Genomic DNA, 23,666 nt, shown 5'->3' with positions numbered 1-23,666 from the left:
TGTAAAGCAAAGACTCTAAGTCACACCTCCAGAAGAAATATGCCAAGTATATACACTGTTAGATAATGTGAGGTGGGAGGAGGAGAAAAAGGAGGAGGAAGGCGAGGAATAGGAAATGTTTGGAAGGTTTAGATTAAAATTTCAGAACACTTGGAAAAGATCTGAAAAAAGGAGAAGAAAAAAGAAAAGAAAAGAAAGTGAAGGAGTGTCCACAGCAGAGTCTGGGAGAGAAACCCAGACAGTAACAAACACTCAAGTCCATGTCTGGGGAGCAGGTAGGTGCAGTACAGTGGAGGAAGGGAAGGAAACAGAGCTAGGAGATGAACACAAAATCACACTGGCCAGCTCACACAGGACTTTGTAAACCCCAGCAAAGCCCTGGCTGGTTACTCTGAGCAAGGCCAGGGCTCTGAGCAGAAAGGCAAACAGATGCAGTTATATTTTTAAATAGTGGTTCTGGCTATACTGACAGAGTCAGGACAAACACAGAAGGCCAACAAGAAGGCAGTGTAATGGCTCCGACCAAGCCCATGGAGACCTACAGTGCAGCTGGTGTGGGGTGGATGGAGTGTGGGAATCTTGTGAAGAGGGTTTGCTGAAGAGCTGAAGGAGAGGGTGTTGTCTAGCCGGGAGAGCACTCTGGTTTCATGGATTAGGGGTATAGCTCTGTGGTGGAGAGTGTGCTCAACATGAATAAGGTTTAATCAAGGCACAGAAAGGAGGGGGAGGGAAGAAGGGAGGGAGGGAAGGAGGGAGGAAGGGAAGGAGGGAAGAAGGGGGAAGAAGGGAAGAAGGGGAAAGGAGGGAGGAAGGGAAGGAGGGAGGGAAGGAAGAAAGGAGGGAGGAAAGGAGGGAGTAAGGGGGAAGGAGGGAGGAAGGGAGGGAAGGAGAGAAAGAAAGAAAAAAAAGACTGACTTTGGGGTTTTGGACCATAAGTCCTAGAAAAATAAAACTACCATTATCTGCAAAGGATGGTGGGTGGGTAGAACAGTGGCCTGGGGAGGAGGAGGGAGAGGAGAATGGAAGAGTCTACAGCAACCAGCCAAGTGAGCTCCAATCCACAGTTCCATGTGCATGCCTGACATCTTAGGGACGCTTTGGGTTGGAGTTATGCATCTGGGAGTCATCAGGGTCTCAGTAACGTTCAAAGATATGCCTGGATAAGATCACCCATGGAGTGGGCACAAAAAGCAGATAAGGGACAGAGCCCTGGAAAAGTCCAGGGGTGACATCCTGTGGCACAGACGTCACCACAGTCATGGGGGGGGGGGGACTGGGGGTGGTGTCCAAAAGCCACCAGAGAGGCATGTTCCAGGAAGAAGGCTCCTCCACTATGTTAGATGTCACCGATGGTCAGGGACTCGAAGGCTGGGCATTAACCAGTGGGAATAGGAACAGAAGCTGGCTGGAGGCAGAGAAACAGCTGTGCCAAATCAGAATTCCTGATTCAGGAAACGGAACAATGGGTTTCTGAGAGACCGCCGAGGCTCACAATGGGAGCCGATGGACGGTCTTCTGCATGGCTCTTTGCGTTGCTCTCTCCGCACCCCCCAGCAAACAGTAAAAATAGCCAACCTTTATTGAGCACTGGCTCTGTGCCAAGAATGCTATTATGATGCCTATTTTTAAATAGGGAAGGAAGGGGCTCAAAAGTCACGTAACTTGCCCCAGGTCACTCCGCTGGTAAGTAGTTCAGCCTCTATTCAACCCTGTTCCTACATTCAAATATAAACTGCCACTGCCTCTGTCTAATGAAAAGGGAGACCTGCACTTAGGTATAGAAGTCACTTTATTTTCTTTGAGATAAGGTTTCTTGGGCTCCAGGCTGGCCTCTGACTTACTAAGTAACTGAGGATGACCTTGAGCTGTTGATCTGTCTCCTGAGACAGGCATGTGCCACCATACCCAGTTGTATGCATCGCTGGAGATTGAACCCAGGGCTTTGGGAATGCTAGGTGGGCAGTTTGCTAGCTGAGCTACATCTCCAGTGTTGGAACTCGCTTTTATAAAACATCGGTTTTGGACCAGTGCCTTCTGTTTGAATGATGTTTTCCACTGAACTCCTACAAATCCCCTAAGAGACAGCCAACACTAACATTGCCTTTTGGTTTTGTCTCTTTGAGAGCTGAGTCTTATGCCAAGGTTGGTCTTGAACTCATGAACTTGCTCACCTCCACCTTCCACATGCCAAGACTACAGAGCCATCATTTTGGGTTTACTCTTGCCATTTCATAGATTAGGAAACAGGGGTGTTGAAGGGAAAGGTGGGGTCCATGGGGGTAGAGGTTGTGGCTGCAGAGCTCAGGACTAGATAGCCCAGGAGACTTCAGCTCTGCCTGTACCTTCTGTGCCTGTACTTTTCATTTAAGTCTGGAGCAGTCAGGCTTGGATAGGGATGGAGAACCCAATAGAAATGATGCTGTCCTTCCACACACGCTCACCACTTTGAGCATACTTGGGTGGGTTCTTTGGGATTCCCAGCCCAAGGGCACATGTGGAAGTCACAGGCAGGTTTCAGGGTTTTCCCAGAACCAGATTTGCTCTCTCCATGCAGAGACTAACATCACAGCCTAGAAACGGAGCTGACTTCCCTTTCCTCCCCTACCCTCTGTGAATACAGGACCACTTCCTACCTGTCCAGTTGTGAGGGAACGGCTGTAGCCGGGGATGGAACTCCGGGGATGGATCCGGGGTGGGACACAGCAGCTGAAAAAGACAAATGTCAGAGTCAGAATGGGAGTGTGCTACGGGGTGGAGAGAGGCCCTGATAATCTTAGGGCCTCTGAGCAGGTTCTGTTCCTCACACCTCACACGGGAACACAAATAAACTACCCAGGAGTAAAAGGTCCCTCCCCCGACTCCACCTCCCCCAGACCCCACAAGCACCCGAACAAAAACAGTCTGTTGAATCCTAAGCAGGGCTACCCATTCAAAACCCTCTACACAGTTCCCGCAGGAACTTGGAATCATCTCTGATACCCCTTCCCACTCCATCCTTACTTGATCCTGGCCGTGTCCACGCTGGAGGAACGCCGGGAGGCAAAGCGTCGGGCAAGTGCTTTTGGAGACGTCTTGGGGCTACCATCTGAGTCTCCGCTCTCCTCATCCCCCATGGCTTTGATGTAGCTGCCGCTCCGCATCCTGCGGCAGGGGATCTCCCCATCCTTGCCACCCGTGGGGTAACCCCCCCAGTCATCTTGCGGCACCTGCAAGGACAAGGGCCTCTGTCCCTCAGACACGTTACTAGTAGGCTTAAAGGAGAGGGTATTCTTTCTTCCACTGGCGGTAGAAGGCGCTCTGCCCTGCTGGGGGAGCAAGCTACACTGAGTAGTCACAGAGAGCTTGAAGGGAATGTGTCAGGGTGTTTCCTCTCTCGTGGGGGGGGTTGCTGCATCACCCTCCAGAGACCTTTAACTACTCAAAAGACGGTCAACAGAAGAGACAAGATGCCAAGACATTGAAGACCAGAGGCCTGAGTGACCTATCAATCATATCCTCGTATATGCAGCATAGCCTGACCTCAGTGACCTTTCACCCTTCCTCCTCCATCCTTTTAGCAGGCATCCACTTGCCATCCCCTGACTCCCTCCCAGCTCTCAAGGAACCACAGAGGGTATCAGGCAGGGAGCCTATCAGCACACTCCAGTCTAGACCGAAGCTAGAGGGTCAGGAGATCAGGCCCGGGCAGAAGCTCAAGTGGCAGGAGGGAAGCCAATTAGAAGGCTGAGGCTGTTCTGCAGGCAAGGGATGATGAGGCCTAAATTAAGACAATGAGAATAGGGGAAAGAGGAGGGGATGGAGATGAGATGTGCTAAGAAGCATCAGTGAGCCTGATTAGTGGGGGAAGGAAGAGGAGCCTGGGAGGAGTCCAAGATGGCTGAGAAGAGAGGTAGCTGAGGACCCAGTGGGGTGGGGGTGGAGGGTGCTGTCCTGCCCTGAGCCACGGGACTCCAGGTTTGGGAAGGAGTGAAAGGTTCAGAGTTGAGCACCCTGAGTTGGGCCAGGAGAAGGTGGTCGTTCTGCGCAGTTTTGGGTTTACCGGTAAAGATGGGCTGGAGGCGGACATGCAGAAATCAAGGGTGGTAACCAGATGCCCAGTAAAGGAGACACCCCAGGGGGAAGAGGAGGAAAACCCAGGAAAGACCCGCTGACATTTTTAAAAGGACTGCAAAGAGAGGAAAGGGGGCCTGTGAAGTCACCTAAGAAGGAGTGGGCAGAGGGGTGGGAGGAAGTCAGGAGAATGCCATGTCACAGAAACGAGACATTTCAAGAAGAAAAGGGAGTCGATTATGTCAAATGCCACAGTGTTCTCCAAGGTCAGTAACTTGTGCTCTGCAGTTAGGAGACCCTGTCACTTGCTAGCTTGGTGAACTTGAGCAAATCTAATTAAGCTCTAAGAATCAGTTACCCAGGCTGTAAATTGGTAAAAAAAAAAAAAAAAAAAAAAAAAGTAATTATACCTGCACCAGAGTGGTCGGTAGGTAAGATAAACAAGCAATTCAGAGGGCCTGCAACACAGAAATCACTGTAAATGTTGGCTATTACTACAGGCGTTCAAGACTTTGTTGGGGGGACTGCTGCCCAGAGACATGTTCAAGGGCAGGATGTGGGAATCGGACTGTGGCGAGAGCTGGGGGAAGTCTATGCTCTGAGACTTTAAGTAGAAAAGAGACGGCAGGAACCAGTAGAGAGTGAAGGTCTGGAGAGATGGTTTAGGAGAAAAGCAGCTGTGGGTGTGTTTTCAAGAGAGCCAGTCAAGAAAGTGTTTAACTCCAGGGGCAGCTGGGGGAACTTCGAAGTGGCTGAGGAGCCCTGGTTGGGGAGGGATCAACTCCATGGCTTGGAGTCTGTGATGGCCCCCTACACGGTGAAGAATGAGATGTAAGGAGAGAAGGCTGGAGGAGGTAGCACGGCTTTTAAAGCACATGCAGTAAGGAAGAGGTTAAGCAGAGCGAGGAGAGGCTCCAAGGAGCCAGGCTAAGGGAGGGAGACTCATGGGAAGGGTGAGGCTAGAAGGTTCAGGAAGAGACCCCCGTAAGGGATCAGGTTCAGTGAGGGCCAGAGCTCCATCTGAAAACGGAATCAGAGGGGAAATAAATGGTGTTCTGAGGGGGATGCAGGGACCCGGAAAAGGCTCACAGGCACTCCGGTGTCCAGTGGGAGAAACCAGGCTTCATTAAAGGGTAGGAGGCTAGGTATGGTGATGTATCCCAGCCATATCCAGGTGGAATGGAAGCAGATGGAGATAACCTGAGCTACACGGGGAGATGGAGATCACCATGGCCTACATGAGACCCTCTCTCAACAAAACAAAACAAACAAAAAACCCAGAGGGGAATATCCCAATAAAGACACCATGTCACATAGAGCCAGCCTCTCCTGCTTATGTGTCAGGGGAGCATCAGGCTGTCCTGCAAGGTTTCTGCAGCCTTTGGTTCACCCACCCTTGAGCTCAGCCCCCACCTACTAAACCCCCATCATGTTAGAATGCTCCAGAAGCCCAGGCCCCCACCCCACCCCCATCCTCTGCAGACAGGAGTGGCAGGAGGGAGGGCACACACTGCCACACTGCAGGACTCCCACTCTACAGCCACTGCAGAGCTCTTCCCTCCTCTGCAGGACACTGTGAGGTGCATTTTAAAAAGGAAGCCCCCAGGGAGGTCAGGCCAGCCCTGGAGAAGCAGCAGAGAGCAACAAGATGGCAGCAGGGTCTGGTGACAGCGGGGAGGAGTGGTGTGTTTTTTCCCCTGCACTCTTTAGTTCTCAGCCTAGAGCCCCTCCTCCCCACCCAGTCTGAAGCTAACCTACAAGGTCTCAAATCCCAGAAGCCTCATCCTGGTTTTTTTTTTTTTTTCCTCTCTCTCTCTGACTTTCCTGTGATTCCCCCAGGAGAGCAGTAAAGTGTGTACAACTTACAGGCAAGGCCAATGTCACCCCAAAGGCTCATGCAAGCTCACCTCTCCATCCCTTCCAACGTGCTGTCGTCTCTTCCTGGAACACCTTCAATCTGCACTCTAGCTCCAACTCCCCCACAGGGACTCAGCTCAGGAGACATTCCTCACAGGAGCTTCCTGGAGCCACCCCTAGCCACCACCCACAGGTAAGTGAGGAGGTCCTCTGTGTTCCCACGGGACCCGGGACTCTCTTCTATCACACAGCCTACCATCTGTTTCCTGGAAACAGCTCTAGGCAGCAAGGGTCTTGATTGCTATGTGTCAAGGATGTGCCCACTGAAGGAATGTGGACCTTGGTGATAACTCTAAATGTGATGGATCTCCAAAACTGGTATTCATGTTTTCCCCCCAAAGGCCAGGAGCATTCACAACATCAGTATGGGCTGGTTGAAACTGGACTGAAAGCCCCAGGAAAAGGCTCGAAGCTCCTTGTGGCAAAAAGGCCACAAGGTTACATGGGTAGGATGAGGGAGGGTCACAGCTACCATCTCTTCATCCACTCTTAAGAAGCCCTGCCTGACTGACAACAGGGCTCAGTCTCCAGTGTGTCACCAGCCTGGGAAAATCCCCCAAGAGGCATTTCCTCCAGAATCTTCCATAATTTTCTGGACTGTCCCACCAACACCATAGCCCAGATGACAAACCCAAGTAGAGGCATGATCTGGAATCTGGTCTTCACACTCCAATAAACTGGACCACCAGGATTTGCGTATAAAAGGTCTAGAGAAGGGCTTGGGGCAGGAGGAACTTCTTCCAAAGCTCCGAGACAATGACATTATATCCTGCCTGCTGCCTTCCCTTACCCTCACACTGCCTTCCACCCCAGAAGACAGAGGTCAGCACATCTCGTCCAAACCAAGAAGTCTTCCTGGTATCAACACCATTGGTCAGAATAGAGGGGTCCCTTCATTGTACAAACGAGGAAAGGGACATCCCCAAAGGGGCTCAAGGTTTCACGAGGCAGAGCCTCCTTCCTTCAAGACCTCCGATGCTGGAGCAGCTGGACTCCACCCAATCATATGCATCATTCCCCCAGCTGACCAGACTGGTGAGGACTCAAAACATGGTTCCCTACCCCACCAAGCCTCACCTGCAAATAGTGATAAGTCCTGGCTTTGGCCTTGGTCTCTGGACCCAGGAGCCCCTTGCCTGGCGCGGCCCCTGGGTATCCATCCCGGCCCTGGCTGACCATCATCGTATGCCAGGCACTTCGCTTGACTGACTGTCCGTCCAGTGACATGGACATGCCAGTGCAGGCAAGGCAGCGGCCTTCTGACCCGCCCGAACGCCCCTTGAAGCTCAAGTCCCGGTAGGACCCATCTGGAGCATCCAAGCAGAAGGGACCACCAGGCTCTCCAGGGGGCCTCCCACCCAGAAAGCCACTGTCACTGTCCAAATTGTCATCAGAGCTCCACCAGCCTGTGGCCTTGGTCTGGTGTCGCCCATCCCCCTTGCGGTCCTTGCTCTTGCTCCGTTTGCCATGCCGGGACTGGTGGTGATGGTGGTGGTGGTGGTGATGGTGGTGGTGGGAGGTGGGGGGGCCTCCAGAGCCTGGACCAGAGTAGCTGTCTCCTCCAGAGCTACTTCTTCCCTCGGCCTTGGGCCCATTATAGTCTCGCTTCCCAGGTGCCTCCAGAGAGTGGGACTTGGCAAAGAGCTTCTGCACAGAGTGAACCAGGTGCCGGATGCGGCTAGGACTCTCGCTGCGAGGCTCAGGGGCAGTACCAGATCCAGGTCCAGGACCAGGCCCTGCTGGACCTCGCTGGTATGGGAGTGTGTGGAAGCCATCTTGTTGAACTGGCAACTGCTTTTCAAACTGGTCCAGGAGTGTGGGAGGCAAGCGGGTGGCACCCTTGCCCTGTGGGTGGCCCACACAGTCTTCACAGGTGTCGAAGGGGCCCTGGCCTGGGTACATCCTGGGGAAGGTACTGCTGCCTCCCCCAGCCCCCACCCCCCCTGGGCCTCCCTCGGGGCCTACTGATGATGGACCCTCACTCAGGCTCAGGGGTCCTTCTGGAGAAAGGTGTCCCAGACCAGCTCTCGGGGCACAGAAGCGGGGCTCGGTGGAGAAGGCCTCCCTGGAGCCCAGCAGGTACGGGGCCCTGGCAGCTGGGCCCACGTCCATATGCTGTTGGTCAGCAAAGCGGGCTGGGCGGGGATGGCTGCCTCGGTCGCCATGGTAACCCCTCATGGCCTCGGCAAAGGCTCTTCATATTGTTGGGGGCCAGGCCCCAGGAACCTCCTGAGAAAATAGAGAGAAAAGGGATTTGGACTGAACAACAGGCCACTTTACCTAAAATCATCTTTCACTAGGCACCGTGGCATCCCTGTTGGTATTGCCTACCAATGTTATTGTGATTAATTATACTATCTCTCCACACATGGACTGAAAAGTCCTTAAAACAGTCATAATAGACAAAGACACAAGGGCACAAAATAATCCCGTCATTTATCACTGTTGCAAATTTGATAAATACTTATCCACAAGAGGAAATGCTTTCGGCCAAATGGGCTTTTAAATATCTTTAGATTATCAAAAACAAAAGGTGACCCAAGCAGACATACCGCATATTCAAAGAAACCAGTCATTAGGTGAACTGGCTTTTAACAAGCTAAGCTGAATCCAATTGATCCACAGCCATTCCGCTGCCCCAGCCCTATCCTGCATCCCCTGCTGCAGGTACCAGGAAGAGAACACTAACTTCAAGTCTACATCTCTATGCCACACCACACCTCTCTTCCTTCCACGTCTACTTCCTTGCACCTGACTGAGGTTCGTCCCCTCCCCTCCTCTCAGGGAATGCCATAGGCAGAAAAACTTGAGTTGGCTCCTTCTAGCTTTGCTGGCAGCCAGACACTAAGCACTGGAGTCCCCTTTCCCCTCCCCTCCCTTTGCCCATGATCCTTTGCCACACTCCCTCTCCATCTAAGAGGGAAGACTCCAGAGAAGGGATGCTGGCTAAACCAGGCAACAATTTGACCACTGTACTGCAAGTGGAACCCAGGAGTTCTTCCTCCCAGGAACAGTGGGCCGGAGAGGCTGAAAGCCAGCACAGAAGCCATTGTGGAACCAGTGTCCCTGGCCCTCATCCCAGGCTTGCTGAGGCGACAGGACAGGAGAGGTCAGCTCTCAGTGAGAGTTGCCTCCAATCAGGACTCCAGGAGCTGCCAGGACAGGAGCTATGGCAGGAGGAGGTGACAGCAGGAGGGACAGGGACAGAGGATCTGGCAGACGGAGCCCTCCCCCACTCTAGACCAGCTCCTGGGCCATCTGCTGACTAGGAGATGACAGTCTCAAAGACTCCAGACAGCAGTACCTCCTAAGACTCAATCTTCCTTCCTCCCGACATGGTTTCCCTTCACCCGTTCTACCTCTGACTTCTTCCAGATCCTGCCCGCCGCTCAACTCCTATTTCCCTGACAATGGTGATGTGCCCCGGTACGGTGCACACTTCAGTCTCCAAGCTGACCGAAAATCCTGTCTTGTACACATTATCTACACTTACCGTGAGAAAAATGGAGCTCAAAATGGGGAGATAAAAAGCCAGTAAATGTGTGAGTCACTGCACATCAAGTATTTGGGTTTGAGAACCCGAAGATAACCCTCATCTGGCAAATTTTCTACCACTCACCATCCAGGGTGTCCCATCCTTGATGTCAGGATCCCCACCGCCAGGCAGAATCCTAACTTCAGCAGGCACGGGACCACTGGCTCCTGACAGGAAAGATAGAGGTAGTGAGCCAAGGAAGGATGTTTCTCCCGGAGTCCTCAGCACAGGTATCTGCCTTGGCAATTTTCTTCCCCAACCCCCCCAAACCAGGACTGGTTGGATCCCCCACGATGCAGAGGCTTCAGACCCTCAGGGAAATGAAGTCGGCTTCATTATGCAAATGTATGCAAATTCTAGCACAGGTTGGACTACCTCCAACTGCAGGTGTCTGTGTGATCGGTCCATGATGCTCAGCCACTGCGTTTTCAGTGCCCTTAAATATGGCTGCGTTCCACAGACATTTGTTGAGTGCCTAACACAAGGCAGATTGGAAGAGACACAAACTGAGGTCATTTGAGTGTGGCCCCTGTCTTTGAAGGGTCCGTAGTCCAAGAGGAAGGACTTCTCTCGAGACAGAGTTATCAGGTCCCTACATCTTGGTGCAAGCTGTTCCTTCCTCTTCTGTTCTCCTCTCGCCTTCCCTCGAGCTCTCCTCCTAGCTAACACTTACTTATAAGAAGCCTCAACTTCCCGTGGAGACTTTCTGTACTCTTTATTCTGGACTATGCCTCTCATCGGGCTTTTATGACACTCCAGATACCCCAAGAAGCAGCGTGCACACTGGGTTGAAATCGTTTGCTTCAGTTCCCATCTCTCCCACTACCACTCTTCAGTAAGGTGGGGAAAAAAGAAAAGGAAAAGGAAATAGGTTCCAGTCATCTCTGACTTGAGCAGGTCCTAAGTCAGTGTTCCCTGTGGGTGAGGGAATGGCTGTGCTGGAGAGGTGGCAAAATATTGGGCTGGCTTGGATTAACAGCTAAAGCAGATTCGGTAGAGAGGAATCAAGGAAGGCTTCCTGGAGAAGAGGGTATTTGAAGTACAATATGGGTAGACAAAGGTTGGGGGTGGGATAAATTCCCAGTGGAGAAAACGGTCGGTACAAGGCAGACAAAAAAAATGCAAATACCAAATTCTGAGGGCTGGGCTTGGAACATTCCAGACGCTGGTGAGGGTTTGGCAAATACTGGAAGACAGAGTCAGAGAGGAAGACGGCTCTCAAGTTTTCGGTAGCCGTGACTGGGAAGATTAATGACACGTTATTAGAGACGGGGATGTCAGAGGGAAGAGCTTGGTTTGGGGGCATGATTAATAATAGTGAAAGAGACACAGTCAGACATCAGGAAGAACTTCCTGACCCTGAGGAATGGGATACAGTAGAGAGGATATGGAAGTCTGTAAGAGACCGTAGAGGAAAGGTTCAGACACAAGCCGCTCCCAGATCCAGGGCCTGGACCAAAGGAGCTACTTGTTATCTTGCCTAGAGAGACACTTGGGTGACATTATGATACCAAGAGCCTGGATCTATGGCAATTCTCCCTGATTGTCCTTTTGCTAGGATAAGACAGGGGAGCTCAGTCAGACCAAGAAGCTTGCCCTCTTGTGGAAAACTGTCCAGAAGCATCCCCCAACTGAAGTGAAGCTTTGATTGCCCTGGAGCTTTGTCTGTGGCATATTCCTCTGGCTAACCCAAAAGGGGCACATGTCAAACTGGAACCTCACACGGAACTTCCCAACAGTGGATGTCCGAGTCCAAAGGTGTTCCCTGCCACAGCTTCCTATACCTGATGCCACCAAGCTGCTGGGTTGTCATTGGGATGTTTTGTTTTGCTTTGTTCTTTTTTTTCCCCTTAAGATTTATGTATGCTGTATGTATCCATGTTTTGCCATCATGCGTGTACATGCATCACACGTGTGCCTGATGCCTGCTAAGGTAAGAAAAAGGTGTTAAATCACCTGGAACTGGAGATCACTGTGAGCCACGACATGAGAGCTGGGAAATACCCTGACCCTAGCAAGTACTCTTAGGCAGAGCCTGTCTCTCCCACCCTCTTGGTTTTGCTTTTGGAGAAAGGTTTCATGACTCCCAGGCTGGCCTAGGACCCCTTCTCTAACCAAAAGTGACCTTGAACTCCTGACCTTGCTGTACCCACCTTCCAAGTGCTGGGTTTATCGGCGTGAACCACCAGTGTTCCCTTAGCTCCAGTAATCACTCCTCTCCAGATAGACCGCCAGCACCAACTCCCTGCAGGGAAGAACTGTCTCGGAATAAAACACTAGCCCAAGACCAGGTCTATGCTATCAGACAAATGGTGTGATCTTCCGAGTTTAATACACCTGCCCACACATCATCCGGGACATTAGTGAACATCGAATGACAGAACACCTGTGAAACCACTTTAAAGCTCCAGAAGATGGAGGCTGAGGAGATGGATGGCTCAATGGACTAAAAAAAAAAAAAAAAGAAAGAAAGAAAGAAATGGTGCTTGCTGCCAAGCCTGACTGTATGAGTTGGCTCCCCAAAGCCCACAAAGTGGAAGAAGAGAAGACAGTCCCAAAGGTTGACCTTTGACCCCCCACATGTGCCTCATGACATTTGTGCACACCCCCCATGAATGTATTCACCTTAAGTAAATAATAAAATTAAATTTAAAATCCCACGGGGGGGGGTGGTGGTGCACCCATTTAATCCCAGATTTTGGGAGGCAGAGACAGACAGATCCCTGAGTTCGAGGACAGCCTGGTCTACAGAGTGAGTTCCAGGAGAGTCAGGGCTACACAGAGAAACTCCGTCTCAAAAGACAAACCAACAAAAAGAAAAAAAAAAAAGTTTAGAATTCCCAAGGATTACACAATGTAATCTCTAACGTAACACCTTTGTTTGTTTGTTTTTTTAACTTTTAAAAGATGTGTTGTTTTCAATTATATATACACTGTGTGTCTGTGGGGTATTTTGGGTGTGAGTACTACAGGCCCCAGAAGCCAGAGACCTCTAAGCCTCCTGGGGCTGGAGTCATAGCACCCACATGGTGCTGGGCATTTAACTCAGATTCCGGGCAAGAGCACTACTGGCTCTTAACACTAAGCCATCCCTCCAGCCTCTTTTCTTCTTTTTCTTTTCTTTTTTTTTTACTGAGACAGGCTGTCACTAACTATATAGCCGAAGCCTGAAGACCCTTCTCCCTCAGCCGCTTGAGCATTGGGATTACAGGTGTTCAAGCAAATCCACCAGAAGCCTTTATTTGGGTATCTAGAATCTTCAACATGCAAACAGCAAATAATATAACTAAATACAAGTTACTGAAGGAATATCTCATTCCTGTATTAAAAAAAAGAAAGAAAGAAAAATGACTCTCATGTAGCCCAAGCCAGCTCTGAATTCCTTACACTGCCAAAAGTGACCTTGAATTCTGATCCTCCTGCATCCACCTCTAGAGTGCTAGGATTGCATTTGTTTGTCACTACACCAGGTTTTAAAGGAAAGATTTAATTATGAACTTCTAGTCCTCAGATCCCAAGCCTCCCCCTCGGCCCCCACCTCATCGCTAAATACAGTGAATGGGAGGGAGAACCAATCAAGGAGAGAACTCATCACCCAATCCATCAGCCCTTCCTATGGTTTCGGCTTCCTAAAAATAGCCGTGCCCACTGAGTCCCATGCCTACCAATCACTGCTGTCGGAGGACTGGTTCCGAAACCCCTTTCCCTTCTTCCCTGCCTCCCCTGTGATGGAACCATGCCATTCCATCATGGCTAATGATTTATACAGGAAAACATGAGGTTCCTGAGGGAAAGTCTGTCTTTGTGACAAGGGACGGGGTCTGCGGGTGCCATCCCTCCCTCCCCCTACTTTCTGCCTGAAATAAACCAACAATGGCCAGATCCAAGGTACCCACCCGGCTTGAGAGAGAGGCTTAGACAGTCGCAGAGATGTTAGTGCTAACACCATCGAGCCGCAGAACCACCACAAACGGTTGCCTTTCTCCAGGCCTATATATGATGAGGGACAAACTATTTTAAACCCCGGTTGGCCAGATTTTTCTGCATTTGCGGCAGAAAGTGGTGCTACCAAATCCAGCTGCACCTCAAACATCACCTTCTGCTGGGACATATGTGGGAGGCTCCTGACTTGTCTCCCCGGTCTGGTAACCCAAATTATCACTTGGAGATGCAGATGTGACCGTACAGCTTCTCCACTTTCTTCGCCGGTATCCTTGGGTTAGCATCTTAACCTGGTCAGCAGAGCCACACACCTGGCCCTTTCGGCTTTCCGAGCATCCTCTTCCCACACTCCCCCCACAACCCCCCCCTTCTCCCCCACCCTCTCTGCTTCATCCAAACCAGCCTTTTTTTCAGTTCCATGATCCCTCACATCATGGGGCCTTCTCCCTGTCCAGAGAGCTTTTCCCCACCCACCTCTGCCTTGCTGACTTCTGTTTCCCCTTCAGATCTTTGTTCAGTCGTTGCTTCTTCGGGGAAGCTTTCTCTGGCCTCTCTGACTAGGTCAGATCTCCCTGCTGTTTGCTTGCAAGGCATCCTGTACCCTTCTCTTATCTAGTTGCCATTTTAAATCTGTGTGATTCTGTGACTGTCTCTCTCTCTCCCCTGAAAGGATGTGAATTCCACACAGGAATCCTGACCATCTTCAGCGCTTTCCCCCAGCCCCTGGGCACAATGCTTGTCGAGTTGTAGGTATTTGTCAAGTATGCCTGCAAAAAAAAAACAAGGTCCTTTGACTTAAGGTATTTTATGTGATTCCCAAAACTACTCCAGGATGTGACTTCACTCCTCCATGCGTTCTCATCTGGAACCTGAAGCAACCAAGATCGCACTGAGAGATGACAGCAAAGCCAGCACTGCTCAACTCCACTGCCTGATGGCTTTGCTGCTGCCTGCACCATTTAGCCTTGAGAAGCTGAGCTCATAAAACGTCATTTGAAAGTAACCGGTATTTAAGCAACCGAACAAATAAAAAGACTGCATACACACCGCACAGTTAACGAGAGCCCTCATTTAACTTCCCTCTATGTGGGGAATATAACTTCATGCCAAGTCCAAGGTCAAGTAAAGACTAAAGGAAACTCCCTGAAGTTTCTTCACTGGTATCCTTGGGCTAGCATTTCAACCTGGTCTACAGAGCCCCACACCTGGCCCTTTCGGCTTTCCTAGCATCCGCTCCCCACACGCTCCACCCTAGCTTGCTCTCTCTGCTTCAACCAAGCCAGCCCAGTCTCTAACTCACTACGTATCAACCTTGAATTTGTAACCATCTTGCCTCTCTGAGTCCTGGGATTTGAGACCTGCCTGACATCTGGTTCATGTGGTGTTGGGGACCAAACCACAGGGCCATGTATTTGCATGCTAGGCAAACACCTCTACTAACTGGGCTACATCCCCAGTACCATTTTTCTCTCCACTTTACCAAATCAAGTCACTTTTCTTCTTTATCCCATGACACAGAGAGCTGCCACACAGATGGTGAACCTCTGGGCCAGGAAGGCAGCCACTTCTACAGTCACCTTGTGGCCGTCTGAGAAGTGGAAACTGAGGGGAGTCCGAGAGGGCTCCGTGTGTGACAGGTTCTTCTGTGATAGACCTCAAATCTATCTGGGAGTGGAAGGGGCACAGATGCTGTCACCAAGAAATTACCCAGTTTAGCACCAACTACACAATCCAGCGATTAGTTTCTTAAACCGGAACTTGCTGGGAGCTGCCAGGCTGGTGAGGTTGTTGTTACAAATCTCACTGGGAAGCAGCTGTGTAATTCGCCAGGAGGTTGTCACTGCCCCAAGCAATTACCTTCCAGGAAAAAAAAAAAAAAAGAAAGAAAGAAAGAAAGAAAGAAAGGAAAATGGAAGAAGGAAAGGAGCTGCAGAAGTCAGATTGCCTCCTCTCCTGCCCCAGGGTCAGTTGACACGCCTTTCTGGAGACAGAGGTGACTCCCACGCCCATCCTTCATCAAAAGCGCTGACTAGAGTAGCACTGCCATCTCACCATCTAGGTTCAAATCCCTTGCTACTCCCTGGCTAGCTGGGTACACAGGGGCCAGTGATTTGCTGTGTTGGCACCATTCTCTCATCTATAAAATGGGGACATCAGAACCACCGTGAAGGTGTTCATGACATCAGCACATCAACTCCTTGGCACTGTGGCTAACACAGCAAATACTCCAAACAAGTGGCTAGCACTGTGTGCAGTTTGGTTTTCCTTCCTTCACCCCTTTACAGTGCGACCTTGAGCAGGTCACTTTCTCTCTCTCTCTCTCTCTCTCTCTCTCTCTCTCTCTCTCTCTCTCTCTCTGAGACAACCACCTAAGGCTGGTTGTCCTCTGCTGGTCAAGAGACAAATTATTCTTGACGATCCATATCTGGGGACCAGGAGTCCAGATGTGTTCAAGAAAAACCAGCAACTTGAGTTTTCATTACACATGTGATGGCTTAGGTAAAGATGGGGCTTTCAAATTTTAATATTAGCTGATTCATTGCTTCTTTGAGAAGCTGCTGGGAAAGCTAGACAGGATGGTCCAGATCGCTGCAGAAGGATGTTGGGGCTCTTTGACAGGGGTCTGCCTTATCCCTTCACACAGGGCCTATTAGGTCATCTCCACACTGGATTCAATAGAACAGATTTCCCAGTGAGCGAGGCCTAGGGTTTTGTTCTGTTGCGGGGAGTCTGGCTTCCTCCATGCCTGTGAGTGAACTATGTGTGCTGTTGGGAGCTCTAGCTTCAGGTTGTGTTTAACCATCCCTTTCCCTGTTTTATTAACTGAGCTAATACAGCTAGAAATAAACCTTCTTCCCTGTTCAGCCCTCCCCCACTCCTCGATCTGACAGACAGTAGCTGCATGCCCACTGGGAATGGGGGGGGGAACCTCTGGCCCACAACTCAAATTCCACAATTATTTATTTCTACCCATGGACTCCTCCCACCCCTCACCTCTTCTTGCATCCACTTTCATCTGACCCCCCCCTTAACCAATCTGACCTTAGTTTGGCGTTGGCATCTCTGTCAGCATCTGTGTTGCTAGGTGGGTGCCCCAGTCCCTATCCTCTCTCAAGCCAGGCCCAGGGCCCAACCCTAGTCCTCAAGACTCCAAGGAAAATGCCTCTCCTCCTGACCCTGCCATGGGAAATGGGTAAGGGGGAACAGAATGGAAGGAGGGAAGCTTACAGACATATTCCCTTGCCTTTGTTACTTTATCTAATCAAGTCTTTCTGGGAGCTCGGGGCACGAGGGTTGCAGAAAATGGGCTTACTCTTCCAAAACACTCAAGACATTTCAGCAGGGCTGAGTCTAAATGCATCTCCTGACCCATCCAACAGTGCTCGTGCAAGCCTGTGAATAACCCATACCACCTCTGATCTCTTTGAAGATCCCACCTCAGGGGGGCTTTGCACTTGATATTCTCACTGCCGGAACACTCTGCCCCAGATAGTCCCATGGCTTCCTCTGTCTCATCTTGCTGGGCTCAGTCCCGACAGGCTTCCCCTGACCACTCGCTCTAATTCAGTGCAACCTTATCCTCCCTGGGGTTCTTTCTACACCACCCTGGTCTGCTGCCCCCAAAAGCACTTATGGATCTTTGAAATTACTTTCTTCACCCATTACATTCTTATGGTGTGTTTTCCAGTGGTTAAAAACATCAGCTCCAAGGGGGCAGTGACTAAGCCAGCAGCCGTCTGTGATCCAGAGTGCTTGGTACTAGCCGACGACGATGGGAATGAATGGCTTCCCTGCTGCTGTCTTCGCCCACTCTCTGTGCACAGAAACCGGAGGAAAGGACCTCCCCAGCCTTCCCTTCCAAAGGCTTTGGAGAGCTCAGAAGGACACGTATTCAAAACCTGGTGTCTAAACACAGCCCTGCTCTTGCTGTTTGCTTGTACCAATCAGATGTGTTCTTTAGCACGGGGAAGATGTGGTGGGGAGGACGGAAGGAAGGGGATGACCCTTACAGCAAGTACCGCACAGGCACACAGACCTGAGAGGAGGCTCACAGGGATTGAGCTGTAGGAGCCAGGCTCGGTGCCCACCACCAGCCCGGAGAAGGTCTTGTCACTCAGACTTGTTGGATCCCAGCTCCTTCTCTAGCTGGGGCCACAGAGCCAAGAAGCCCTGCGTACCAAGTGTGAGCTTCCTCCTCCTTCTCCGAGGCTTCCAAAAGGCCTCTGCGATACAGCCATGCTGACCAACCTTCTTTCTCAAGGCCAGCTGTTTCCAGTCCCTCTGCTCTTAGTTACGCCTGCCACCACCCCACCCCAACTCCTCAAGGGTCTCCAAGAGCCCAAAGTTGGGGGCTTCCCCCTGCTGAGAGGAGGAGTCTCAGGACTAGAACTCCTAGGAAGCTCTACCTAATGGGGGCGAGTGACAGAGAGTCTTTCCTAAGTTTTGAGCTAAACTATTCAGGTTTATAGTCCACCAAACATGGGCCTTTAAGGAATTGTCTTCCTCTCTGATGAAGTCCCCCTATGCTAGAAAAGGGGACAAGAATGGTCTCTTTCTCAGGTCTAGGATGCCACCAGGGTTAAAGCGAAACAGATAAAATGTGCAGCACTGTGCTGAGTGCTGGCTGAGTGCTGGCTGAAGATGACAGGAAAGCCATTTAAATGCATGAGAATTAAATGCAGGGCCTCTTGCAGAGGGGTTCTCAGCCATGCCTGATGGATCAGAAATGGGTGCTGCGGAAGCTCTTCCTTTTTTTTCTTTTCTTTTCTTTTTTTTTTTTCCCAATCCAGGGATATGCTTGCCTAGAATCCTTTTGAACACCTCACACATCTCAAACATGCAGAACGAAGCAGAGCAGCCCGGCGTCCCAAAATAGAGGGACCTGAGGGAATCAGAACCCTTAGCTTAACAGACCTCCAGTGAGAAACCTCCAGAGTCCTCTGTAACCATAAATGTCAATCTCTCTTACCACTCCAGAGATGGAAAAGAGAAGAAGAGAGAGCTCAACAGACTCAAACTGAGGGCTGAAAGGAAGTTGCACCTATGCTACCTCAGTTGAGCTTCTGTTCTAGGCCTGGGTTTCCATGTTCTCGTCTGTAAAATGGAGACAATGTTATTTGCTTCCTTAAGTAGTGGACAACCAATAACTAACTGATCCACCCAGGACATAAGGCATTGATCTCCACCCGCACGTCTGTTCGAACACGAACGCCATACCATCTTCTTTCATTTGTGTGTGACTCACTCCGGCCTCCAAGGTGTTGCCAGACTGGAACCTGCCAGGACCACCAGAGAACAAGAGGCAGGAGCCAAGTCCCAACAGGGGTCCGGTGGACATGTGATTCTGTGTCAGGCCAACTCCACGGCCTTTCTACTTCCAGCCTCGCCAACTGGTCATGTGTCTCTGCCGTGAAACCTACAACTGAGGATTAGCATACCGTCGCCCCACACCATCTATATAAAACTAGCACAGTAATGTCTAGCTCAAAGGCCCTTCCTCTCCTTCTGGGTCTGTGCCATGGGAGAATCAAGTACAAGGCTGGACCCTTTGAAGGGGCTTTTGTTGGCCGAGGAATCTCCTACCCTTCCGCTCTGCCTGAAGTCTGCGACCTTGTCCCAACCACAGGGATGCCTAAGGCCAGTTCTCCTCTGAACCTCTGGCCTTTGAGGATCTGAAGACAGAGTGGGGAGATGCGGGATGAGGAGCACAGCCGGCAGAAGCAGCATAAACTGTAACGGCCAGCCACAGAGCAGACCCTCCTGTCTGCCGTACCTCTGATGCATTCGAGACAGGCTCACAAGTAGCACAGGCTAGCCTCGATTTGTAGCTGAAATGACCATAAATATCTGACCATCCCGTCTCTACCTCCTAAGAGCTGAGATCCTAGGCATGTGCCATGCCCAGTTTATGCTGTGCTGAGGATCCAGCTCAGGGTTCTGTAGAGGCTGGGCAAGCATTTCTGTCAGCTAAGCTACGTCTCATCCCTGCATGACGTATTAACTGACAGTAGTTGTCTTCCCATGAAGCCCCAGATGGAGCAGATGATATCTCTTCTTCTGTCCTGTACCCCTTATTCTGCAACTGGGATAAATGTGGGGTGCAAGCCTTAAACTCCTTAGAGGCTGGGATCAGGTATCTATTTCTACATAGCCAAGCAAAGCATGCGGTAGATTCTCAATGAGTTCAGCTTCAGTGACTGAGTCACAGAGAAGCAGCAACTAACAGCTGATACACTGGAAGGAGGGAGAAATGTCGCTGCACCTGAGCCAGACTTCCAGAGCAGACAGCACTTGTGTCCTTCCCGGGGAGGATAGAGTCCAGCACAGAACAGAAAAACCTCAGCTGCCTGTTAACTTGGGAGTCTATGGTTTGTAGCCCAAGCTGGCCTTGAACCTGCTACGTAGCCAAGACTGATGTTAGTTATTTGTTTATTCATTGTTTGTGACAGAATCTCGCTTATTATCTCTGGCTAGTCTGGAACTCACTATGTAGACCAGGCTGGTCTCAAACTCAGAGATCCTCTTGCCTCTGCTTCCTGAGGATGACTATAAAACTTCTGATTCTCCTGCCTCTGCCTCCTGACTACGGGATTCCAGGTATGTCCTGTGTGGTGATGGAGATGGAACACGGGTCATGCATGCCAGGTGAACACTCTAAAAGAACATTTCTAAAAGAAAAAGTAAAAGAAAAAAGCTGGGCCTTTAATCCCTGCACTTAGAAGGCAGAGGCTAGTGGATCTTTGAGTTTGAGGCCAGCGAGGCCAGTTCAGTCTACAGAACAAGTTCCAGGACATCCAGAGGTTCACAGAGTCTCAGTATGTATCCCTGGCTAGCCTGGACTTGCGTAGACCAGGCTGACCTCAAAACTCACAATTTAGACTGAGAGATAGTACAGTGGTAGAATGTTTGTCTAGCATCTACAAGGCCTAGGGTTTGATCCCCAGCATCATGATCAGACACACGAAATCCCAACAATCTGCCTGCCTGTGCTTCTCCAATGCTGGGCTTACATATGTGCACCACTATGCCCGGCTACTTTAAACAATACCCATTCATTCATTCATTCATTCATTCACTCTTGTTTATGTATATGTGTGTGTAAACCTGCTTGTCTGCACTTGCACCACATATGTGCAATGTTCACAGGGAACACAAGAGGGCGTGAGAGTTACAAGCAAGTATGAGCCATCCCATGTGGGTGCTGCGAATCCAGTCCTAGTCCTCTGCAAGAGCAACAAGTGCTTTTAACTATGGGGCCATTTCTCTAGCCCCCTAGTTTTGATTTTTGAGACATCAAACTATACATAGCTTAGGGTGGCACATAGCCCAGGCTAGACCCAAGCTCATCAATTTACGATCCCTCTGCCTCAGCATCCCAAGTACTGGGCTGACAGGAGCATGCTACCTCTCAGGCAAGGCTCAGCTCTTTGAATGCTATATCTGTGCAAGCACCGTGTTAAACTGTATAGGAGAAAATATTTTCTCGCACAGTTACCACAACTGCCCACGGTAGGCGCCAGCGTCCATCTTTACAGATAAGGAAACCGGAGCTTAGAATGTAAAGAAAACTGCTTGACGTGACAGGGCTGATACTCTCAGCCTCAAGAAGACCAGGTACAGACTGAACAGGAATGTATCAGCAAACATCTTTCTGAGTCAAGTCCTCTGGTGAGGTCAGCCGATAGAGACCCCCTGTCGGTCTGGCTCAGTACTCACCTCAGGAAAGTTCCACTCCTGCCATTTCTCCCTCACACATGGCCACTCGAATAACTCACACTGCTCCACCCATTTTTCCCCTCATGTTCATCCAGATGTTAAGTGCCACAGCCATGCAGTCAGCCACACACCTCTTACACAGCACTTACTCTCAGAGTCCTAGATGTTTAGCATACAGAAACGCCATCCCCACAAGAGCTCTTCCACGTCTGTGTTATCACCCAAAAGACACCAGTGTCTGGGGGCACATGACACATATGTCCACTCTTATCTCCCTATGTGTTCCATGTGTTCTTGTCTCACAGACACCCACATCCGCTCAGTGTCACAATCAGTCCTCCCCCAATGAGAACTCTATTCATCGTTCCCAGATCCAATACTAGACCCAGGTGAGCAATATGCCCCCTTCCTCTGGGGTTGGTCAGGCAGCCCAAAGAAGGGGAGAAGACTCGGCCTGCCTGTGATGGATGGAATTAATCTACTGAGCTAGAGAAACTAAATAATTAAATCCCTAATCACCCCCCAAGCCAGCCCAGGCCAATATAGTTGGGGTGGGGAGCTCGGAGGCCCAGACTAATATCCTAGAAGAGGAGGGGCTGAGAAAAAAGGCCAGGGCAGAACCCTTTCGAGGGGGTCTTTTGGAGGAACTGTGGCAGGCAGACAAGCCTGAGCAGACTTTCCTTTTTGCTTGGAAACGAACAGCCTTGGAGGGCAGGCTACCACCAGCCACCGAAACAAGCTGGGTGAGGGCACAGACTTCCCACCATCCCCAGAATCCTTCCTGCCACTCTGTGAAATGGGAGGTGTATCCTGGGACTACCAGGGGCTAGGAGAAGGACCACCCAAAAAGCCAAGGGCTGTGGCAGCCAAGGGCATCTTGCCCAAGAGGCTGATTTCTCTCAGACCAGCTTTGGCCCACCCCTTAGCCCCCAGTCAGAGCAGGGTCCCTAAGCCTAGTACAGATGGCAATAAAGAACCCCTCCACACTGGTGCACCTGCTTCCCCCACGAAGTGGGTCCTGCACGTGGCAAAGAGGCTGAGGAATGGGGCAGAGGCCTGGGCAGGGGGGCTCAGAGAATCAGCCTGGGAACAGGCCCCAGTCCGATTGGTTGAAAAGTGGGTCATTTTCCTTTTGAAAAATAGTGAGAAAATGGAGAAGTAGGTCGGGCTCTCATCCCCTCAGCCCCAGGCACCACCCCCCGACTTGTATGGGGAGACATGGAGAAGTGTGCGTGTGCAAAAACTCCATGTTCCCCAGAAACCCAGCCAAGGGCCACGTGTAAGAGGCCAAGGTCATCATTACTCGGGACACTCAAGGACAAGCACACTCCGTAGTCCGGACGGAAACACAACCACACCCTTCTCTGGGGTCCCTGGGGAGAAAGGAGTTAGGGCTGGTCCAAGCTGAGGAGTGGGGGACCCTAGCATAAGGAACTCTGGGAAGCCCCCTCCCATCTTCACATCGCGACACCTCTCCTCCCTTCTCCTCCCTTTCCTCTTCGTCCACGTGGGCAGAGTCGTTGCCATGACACCGCGGGCAGGTGGGCGGCTCTGGCGGCTGTTTCGGCCCAACCCCCAAGCTCACAGCCCAGGTGGGAAGCGAGAGGCTGCAGCACCCGGTCCCTGGTCCCCAAAGAGAGAGGCGAGCAGCAGAGAGGTTCCCTCTACCCCACAACCTAGATTGGGTTTTCGTACCAGCCTCTCTGTTGCAAAGCTAGGTGTAGAGGTTTGGAGGATGAACACGCAAAAAGATCTTTAGTCTTGAATAATCCTCTTCCCCAGAGGTCAGGCGTGGGGGGGGACCCACCACCCCCATTTATTTTTCTAGTTCTTACCATCAGTGATCACAGACTGTGCCTTGGTCCCTTCTTGCGAGCAGCCCACTGGTCCTGCCTGAGGTCTGACCTGAGTTCCCCATTCTACAGTACAAGCTCAAAGCCCCTGGCTCTCTTGAGAGAGGAGGAAATTATCTATCAAAACACAAAGAGAAATTCCTCCCATACTGCCAAACCCCAGACCATCCTATAAAAACTAGACCTGACTCCACATCAAAGGCCCAGGGACCAACAACTCCCAAGCATCTTCGGCTATGGCACCCACCCCACAAAGGGAGGGGTTGGACTGGTTAGAGAGAACACCACATCTGATTTCAGGAAATCGGAACTGTGCCTAAGCTCTCCCGCTCGCCCTTCTCTTTCTGTCTCCAAGGCTGTGTCTTTGGCTCTGCCTTGCTAAGGACCTTCCTGTTGTTCAGTGTCCCGCCTGCCTTCTAGTTTGTTCCCTAAGGCAGGAGCTTTGCGTCACCGATGCAATGGAACCACAGAGACCCTGCTTAGCAGCCCTCCGCAGCCTGGCTGGCAGAGGTGGGCGTGTGTGGGTTGGTAGTGACAAAATCCTAAAGGAAGGGAGAACGGCAGCCAGGGTTAGCTGGAGGGTGTCCAGCTTCTCATGGGGGTATTAGTCGTGACATACATGCTGCGCGCATGCATACACACACACACACACA

General features: G+C 50.9%; 1 protein-coding gene across 2 annotated transcripts in view; it reads right to left on the bottom strand.

The window, feature by feature from the left end:
- DLGAP3 (DLG associated protein 3) overlaps positions 1-8,145 on the bottom strand; it is a gene marked incomplete at both ends in the record, with an annotated part of 38,342 nt that extends 30,197 nt beyond the window's left edge. For both annotated transcript variants that reach the window (XM_080920945.1, XM_080920946.1), the window contains 3 exons: positions 2,634-2,706; positions 3,001-3,206; positions 7,045-8,145. In XM_080920945.1, coding sequence (XP_080777071.1) covers positions 2,634-2,706; positions 3,001-3,206; positions 7,045-8,145 — 1,380 coding nt within the window. The remainder of the gene's footprint in view (positions 1-2,633; positions 2,707-3,000; positions 3,207-7,044) is intronic.
- Positions 8,146-23,666: the final 15,521 nt, after the last annotated feature.

This window comes from Micromys minutus (genome assembly GCF_963924665.1).
Source record: "Micromys minutus genome assembly, chromosome: 9".
In the NCBI taxonomy this organism is placed as follows: Eukaryota; Metazoa; Chordata; class Mammalia; order Rodentia; family Muridae; genus Micromys; species Micromys minutus.
This window is presented reverse-complemented; position numbering and strand designations above follow the sequence as displayed.